This window comes from Lepus europaeus, chromosome 8, assembly GCF_033115175.1.
Source record: "Lepus europaeus isolate LE1 chromosome 8, mLepTim1.pri, whole genome shotgun sequence".
In the NCBI taxonomy this organism is placed as follows: Eukaryota; Metazoa; Chordata; class Mammalia; order Lagomorpha; family Leporidae; genus Lepus; species Lepus europaeus.
Window position 1 is genome coordinate 120179590 of NC_084834.1, and position 7313 is coordinate 120186902.

Consider the following 7313-nt stretch of genomic DNA (forward strand, 5'->3'; position numbering starts at 1 on the left):
TCAGAGGAGCAGGCATCCCCAGTGACCTGCCCGCCTGTATCCCCCTTTTTTTCTTTTTTTTTTAATTGGCTAAAACTATTCTCTATTTAACCAATTATTCCTTTTCAAGGAGGTTTCTTGATCTTCTCGTTTTCTTCCTTTAGGAGCCAACAGTGTTGTGTATCTGTCGGTAGAAGGACTGGTTTCATCTGTACGAGAAGAGATAGAATTTAAACAGCAGAAAGTGAAAAAGCATGATGTGATTCAAGAAAACGGGATTGGTCTGGAAAGCTTTGAAAAGAACGGTCACTGCACAGCCTGTCTCACTGGCAAATACCCTGTGGAACTGGAATGGTAGCTCGCCGGGCAGATGTATTGCTGCAGCAGACAGCTGGGCGAGAAGCGCCAGCGGTTACACCCTTCCTATTTACCGGTACTCAGTTGGTACAATAGAAAACGCCACATGCTCGTGTACCCGTACAACTTTTGGGGTTTTTTTCTGGAAAGGTTACCAAAGCGTATAACTGAACCTTGCTAATTGCATTTCATACAGCAGTGTAGAGTGGTGGGGTTTTTTTGTTTGTTTATTTTTTTTTGGTTTTTGTTTTGTTTTGTTTTTTTGCTATAAGCAGTGGCAGACCCTTGCAGCTAGTAAGTGGCACGTGTCAGATCCATGTTTTAAAGGGTTTGTAAGATGTTAGACTAAGACAGGAGATAGGAGGCAGACAGGACAGGTGAGTTAAATGTAGCAGTTCATGCAGAGTTTGAATGTATCAGACCCCACAGGTGGCTAGCCTCCATAGTTCTGGCTATGGTTAGGAATTTGGCTTCCCTATCTAGCCTTAGACAAAGCTGTATAAAGCAAAAACGAAAATCATCTTTTTGTGCCTCAGTTTCCCCACTTGTGCAGTGGGGTATTTTTATTGTTAAATAATTATTGGGACTGTGAATAAGTCCTACTCCTGGTGATTAGAGCCAACATTGCACCCCTAAATTTGTGATTTTTAAGTTTTAAAAGCTAATAGTTACCAGCTCTTTTGAAACTAGTTTGTAGCTAAGGTTTCATGGTGGAGGAGGGGAAATACAGTTAGGCATCTATCTTTGGGATTGTTGTAAAAATCTGCCTATGGAAAAGATTTTCCTACATTCGACCACAAAATATGATTTGTCACACTTAGTGCCCTGTGCTGTAAGCCCAGCGAATAACCCAGCACATCTGAAATGAAGCCAAATGTTTGGATCCCGACAAACCGTTTCTCCTTAGTTTTGCTTAACTATCATGCTTTTTGAATGAAGTACTTAATCACTCATAAGCATATATTCATTTATATATAAATATATATATACAGACGTATACACACATACGTACAATTGCAGTTAATGATCAGGAAGAAATATGGTAGGGACCAAGTTTTTTTAAGTATCAAGGAGACAACTACTTTTTTGACATTTGAATGCCCACATTTACTCATCGACTTATAATCACTCTTTTCTGCTTGATTAGGGTCTAGAGAATTTGATTTTTTAAAAATATTTTTCTTATAACATCTGAGATTTAGGTTAAGGTGACTTACCCATCAACCCTGCTTCTGTAAGATTTTTTAAACATGAAAGTGTTTGTTTCTGTTGTGTTACCACAGTCTGACGTATATAGCATTCAAGTCTGCTTAGAAGTGTAGTATTTATTAGTGGCTGCAGTTGCTGGTCTTCATCTGGCGTATCACCTGGTGTCCTGCAGCAGTGGCTCAGGTGCAGGCAGAGTGGCAGTGCAGAGCCCTGGGGCCATGCTGGGGGCGCAACACCGAGGCAACGAGCCCCCGGACTCACATGTGACCTGGCCTTCCTTACCTTCAATTTGTGAAAAACAAGACACTCAGGGAAAGTACTACACCAAAATCTGATCAACCTTCATGTTCTTCGTAGTTCATTTCACTGAGATGCTTTTATAAAGGAAGATAATACTGTGACAGCTGGCTGATGCTACAGATTTCATTGTTTTTCTCCAACATGGACTTGGATTTCACAAGTTTCTGACATCTGAACTAAATTACAGGTTTTTTTTTTTTTTTTTTAACTGATGTAGTTTCAAATGTTGTTTAACTGCTTTAAATTTATATGAAAATTGTAAACTGCGAAGATGAGAACTGTGTTTTCACAGGATCTATATTGTGAACTAAACTAAGCCTATGTTTTTGTGACCTCTTTGTGATGCCTTGGTTGCAAATATATGTAATAAGCGTATTTGAACACGTATGTGCTTTTTGAAAAACGGTGACTTCTAGTAAGTACTTGTCAGTAAACAGCACAAAGACATGTAGGCTCCACTCTTGGTATCAGCTAGTTAGATCTTCTCTGATCTGGACATTTCAACAAATAGACCATCTCTTATAAACCAGAAAAACCACTTGTTGAAAATGAGGGACAAATAAAGTTGTTAGAAAAAGCAAGACCCGCGTGGCTGTTTCGCATGCCAATAAGATGCCTCTTGGCACGCTGATATCCCACATCACAGTTCCTGGGTTCAAATCCCAGCCCCGGTCCTGATTCCACCTTCCTGCAGCACACACCCTAGGAAGCAGCAGGTGCTATAGTTAGGTCCCTGCCATCCTTAGGGGATACCTGGTTAGTCGCTAGCTCCTGACTTCAGCTTGATCCAGCCCTGGCTGTTGCAGGCGTTTGGGGGAGTGAACCAGTGCACTACAGTATATACAGTCAATTGGATATTATTCAGCACCTTAAAAATAATAAAGTATGATGCCATGAAGTGACACAGAGGAAACTTCAATGCCTGTTACTCAATGGTAGAAGCCAGCCTGAATGACACTCTGCAAGAAGCAAAACTAGGGAAGCAGCATCCTGTGTCGTGTGCTTGGGATCAAGGCCTGCTTCCGCTTCCCATCTGCAGGGTCTTAGTCCACCCGAAGGAGGATGGACTGGGTCCGAGGAAAGGTAAGTGCGCCGCTCGCCTGTTCCCCAGCCTCCCTTGATCCCAGGAGACAATCTGATGCCGAGGGGAGTCGAGTCAAGCAGGAACTCGTTTATTGTCGCGCAGTAAGCCTCTTTTAAAGCAAAAAACCGGAAAGCTATAGGGGAGGGGAAGCGAAGCCAGCCAATCGTTTTAAAGGTTACCCTATGTGCACTCAGTTTCCATAGGGTCCACGGGCTGATGTCCTCTCTCCTGATGCCTGTGTCCAATCAAGTTTTCTTGTACACAGCTCGGACTCCGCCCGTCTAACTTCCTCTGGGCGCCATCTTCTTGTCCAGCGCTGCCTAGATGGCAGCCACCTCATCGTCCTTCTCGTAGGGCCCGCTGGAGAAGAGGCTGCCGGCCTAGCCGCTGAACTCGTCGTAGTTGGTGTCGTTCAGGTCATCGTCGTCATCGTCGGCAGCCTGGTTCTTCTTCATCTGGTCCCCAGCGGTCCTCTTGCCGGGGGTACTTGGCGATCCTCCACAGGGTCGTTGGCATCCCCGGGCAGGTCCGATGTCCGACCAGGTGGTGAAGCCGGTAGCCCCCCGGCCCAGCCCCAGCACATAGCCAAGTGGGGCGGGCATGCCCAGGAACGGCTTCTTCTTGTTCATGGCGGCGAGGAGACACGAAGCCACAGCCCAAGACTCTGAGCCGAGCTGGCCACAGCGCCGTCATCATGAAAGGTCACAGCCACGCGTCACCCGCGCCCCAGAAGCAGAGTGCACCATCTTTGCCACCCTCATGCCCTGCACCAATCCAGCTCCCTGCTGATAGGCCTGGGAGGCAGCAGATGATGGCCCACGTGTTGCCGCCACCCGTGTGTGAGACCCAGATGGAGTTCCTGGCTCCTGATTTGGGCCCAACTATTGCAAGCATCTGAGGAGTGGAATCAGAGGATGGAAGATCTCTCTTGTCACTGGCTTTCAAATAGATTCTCAAATAAACCTTAAGGGGAAAAAAATGGGTGAAAGAGGGAAGAGTGAATGGGTTTCTAGGGCAGTGAAATTGAATTGTAACAAATGGGCCTCTGGAGGTTCTGGTCCTGGCTGTTCCACTTCCACTTCCAATCCAGCTCTCTGCTATGGCCTAGGAAAGCAGTGGAGGATGGCCCAAGTCCTTGGGCCCTTGCACCAGCGTGGGAGACCTGAAAGAAGCTCCTAGCTCCTGGCTCTGGCTATTGGGGCCCTTTGGAGAGTGAACCAGTGGATGGAAGACCTCTCTCTCTCTCTCTCTCTCTTTGCCATGGCCACTCTCTAACTCTTTCAAATAAATTAATTTTAAAAAATAGGCCTCTCTGGTTGAGGAGACTGCATATAAAAGAAAATAAATCTGCGTGACATGGATGGGGAGTGTCTGTACCTTCAATTCAGTTTTGCTATGAGTCTCAAACTGCTCCAAAAAATAAAGTGTATTTTAAATAATTAGTGAATGGAACCAAAGAAAAAAATGCAGGGGCTGGCATTGTGGTGCAGTGGGTAAAGCTGCTGCCTGCAGTGCCAGCATCCCATATGGGCTCTGGTTCGAGTCCTGGCTACTCCACTTCTGATCCAGCTCCCTGTTAATGGCCTGGGTGGGAGACCAGGAAGAAGCTCCGGGCTACTGGCTTTGGTCTGGCCCAGCCCTAGCCATTGCGGCCATTTGGGGAGTGGAACCACGGGTGACGATCTCTCTCTAATTGCCTTTCAAATAAATCTTTAAAAATAATCAAAATAATAGATGCATATTCTTTGAAAGTTAGAAAACAAGGTCACTACTCTTTCCAGTTGTACTCTATACTGCACCTGCATTTTACCCTTTTTCTGTTAATATGTTTTAGATACTTACACGGTGTTTTAGCCGATTTTAGGACATCTCATTTTCCTGCCTTGGAATTTGACAAAGTCTGTCGGGACAGGTAGAGGACATATTCAAACATTCAAAGTGTGATTGCCTCAAAATCCTGCCCTTGTACCTTGAATTTCGAATGCTTCCTTTCTTGGTTTCCAGTAGAACCTAGACAGCTCCTCTCAGGAAAACTTCCAGTCTGTTTGTAAAACAGGTCAAAGTGAACATCTAAGCCTCTTCCAAAAACAGCTACATGCTCCTGAGACAATAAGCTGCAACATGCAATACACACCCATGCTTTGGGTGCAGACATTGTCTTATGTAGTTGGGAAATTGCTGGATGGCAGGAACCAGAGTCTCTCATAGGATACACAAGAATACTGGATTCTTTGCATTTGGCAAAGTGAAAAATGACTGTGCAGAGAGATCTAAATAGTCTTCCTCAATCCTGGAAGACCGCTTGTGTGGCTTCAGCCTCAACACACTGACAGTTGTGAACGATGTGATGGTTGGCTGGCGCCGTGGCTTAATGGGCTAATTCTCCGCCTGCGGCGCCGGCACCCCAGGTTCTAGTTCTGGTAGGGACGCTGGATTCTGTCCCGGTTGCTCCTCTTCCAGTCCAGCTCTCTGCTGTGGCCCGGGAAGGCAGTGGAGGATGGCCCAAGTGCTTGGGCCCTGCACCCTAGGGGAGACCAGGAGGGAGCTCCTGGCTTTGGATCGGCGCGCCGGCTGTAGCGGCCACTTGGGGGGTGAACCAACGGAAAAAGGAAGACCTTTCTCTCTGTCTCTTACTAACTCTGCCTGTCAAAAAACAAACAAAAAAAACCAGGATGTGATGGCTGATTTTACGTGACAATTTGGTTAGGCTGTTGTACCCAATTGTTGGTTCAGTCCACATGTTGCTGTGACAGGTGTCTTTAGATGTGTTTATTTAAATCAGCAGACTTTATGAGTGAGCCTCATCCAGTCAGATTAAGACCTTTTGGAGCAAAGATGGATTTCCTAAAACCAGTGTCTTCAAGCCTGCAACACTGGAATTGTGCCTGAGTTTCCAGCCCTCTGGCCTGTGGAAATTGAGCTGAAACCTGCAACCTGGGGTGAGTCTCTGACATGGCAGTGAAGACAGCCCGGGATGCCGCATCCCACATCGGAGTGCCTGGATTCGAGTCTTTGCTGCAGATTCCAGCTTCCTGCTGATGTGCACCCTGGAAGGCAGCTGGCGATGGTGCAGGTGCTGGAGTCTCTGCCACCTACGTGGGAGACCTGGCTTGAGTTCAGGATTCTGGATTTGGCCTGGCTCTGCCCTGCTGTTGCAGGCATTCGGGGAATAAACAAGCTGATGAGATTCTCTCTCTCTCTCTCTCTCTCTCTCTCTCTCTCTCTGTCTCTGCCTTTCAAATTTTTTTAAAATGTTTTCTTCCAGCTTTTCTTTTTATTATTTAACAGGTAGAGTTATAGATAATGAGAGAGAGAGAGAGAAAGGTCTTCCTTCCGTTGGTTCACTCCAGGTGACCGAGAGAAAGAGAGAGAAAGGTCTTCCTTCCGTTGGTTCACTCCAAGTGACCGAGAGAGAGAGAGAGAGAGAGAGAGAAAGAGAAAGGTCTTCCTTTTTCCGTTGGTTCACCCCCCCAAGTGGCCGCTACGGTCGGCGCACTGTGCTGATCCGAAGCCAGGAGACAGGTGCTTCCTCCTGGTCTCCCATGCGGGTGCAGGGCCCAAGGACCTGGGCCATCCTCCACTGCCTTCCCGGGCCACAGCAGAGAGCTGGACTGGAAGAGGAGCAACCAGGACTAGAACCCGGCGCCCATATGGGATGCCGGTGCCACAGGCGGAGGATTAACCAAGTGAGCCACGGTGCCGGCCCCGTCAAATTTTTTAAATATGTATTTTTAAAAATTTTTAATGCAACCTGAATTTCTGGTGGCCTGGCTTGCTGGATTTCTCAGACCCCACTATCGTGTGTGAGCCATGGGACTAGGTTTTTCCTATTGATTCTGCTTCTCAGGAGAACTCTGATAGGCTCAATCAGATGCAAACAGCCTGACTTCTCCATTCTTTTTTCCTGGTCAAAACACCAAGCCTGAAGGAACCCAGAGGCCCATTTTCTTTCTGCCTCCTGAGCAGGTGAGCCCTGTCAGAGCAAATCACACCATGCACATCATCCAACTGTGAACTCTGCTACAGAGCACATCACGGGAACTTAACCCTGCGCTAGAGTACGGTCAACGATTTCCAAAATTCTTTCTGGAAACAAATTAAAAAAAAAAAAGACATTAGCAGATGAATGTTATGTAATTAGACAAAGTAGTGAAATGTGTGGAATGCACCAAATATCAGCTGATGGCACTCTGGCCGATCCTGTGGTGGGGATGATGGTTTGCCTGTAAATGTACTGAGTATCAGCTCTGTGCAGGGTACGCATTTGACACTTTCCTGCATATAGGACAGGGTGACTGGATGGAGCTAAAAAATTGGGAAAACAGGTGTGTAAGACATGACTCCTGCTGTCACTGTATTTTTAAGCTTAAAGAGTCTTGGAAAT

General features: G+C 46.5%; 1 protein-coding gene across 1 annotated transcript in view; it reads left to right on the forward strand.

Annotated features, from left to right (window-relative positions):
- Window positions 1–2444, forward strand: part of PPAT (phosphoribosyl pyrophosphate amidotransferase) — a 52386-nt gene extending 49942 nt beyond the window's left edge. The window contains exon 11 of the mRNA XM_062198796.1: window positions 144–2444. Coding sequence (XP_062054780.1) covers window positions 144–337 — 194 coding nt within the window. The 3' untranslated portion in view covers window positions 338–2444. The remainder of the gene's footprint in view (window positions 1–143) is intronic.
- The last annotated feature ends 4869 nt before the right edge of the window (window positions 2445–7313 follow it).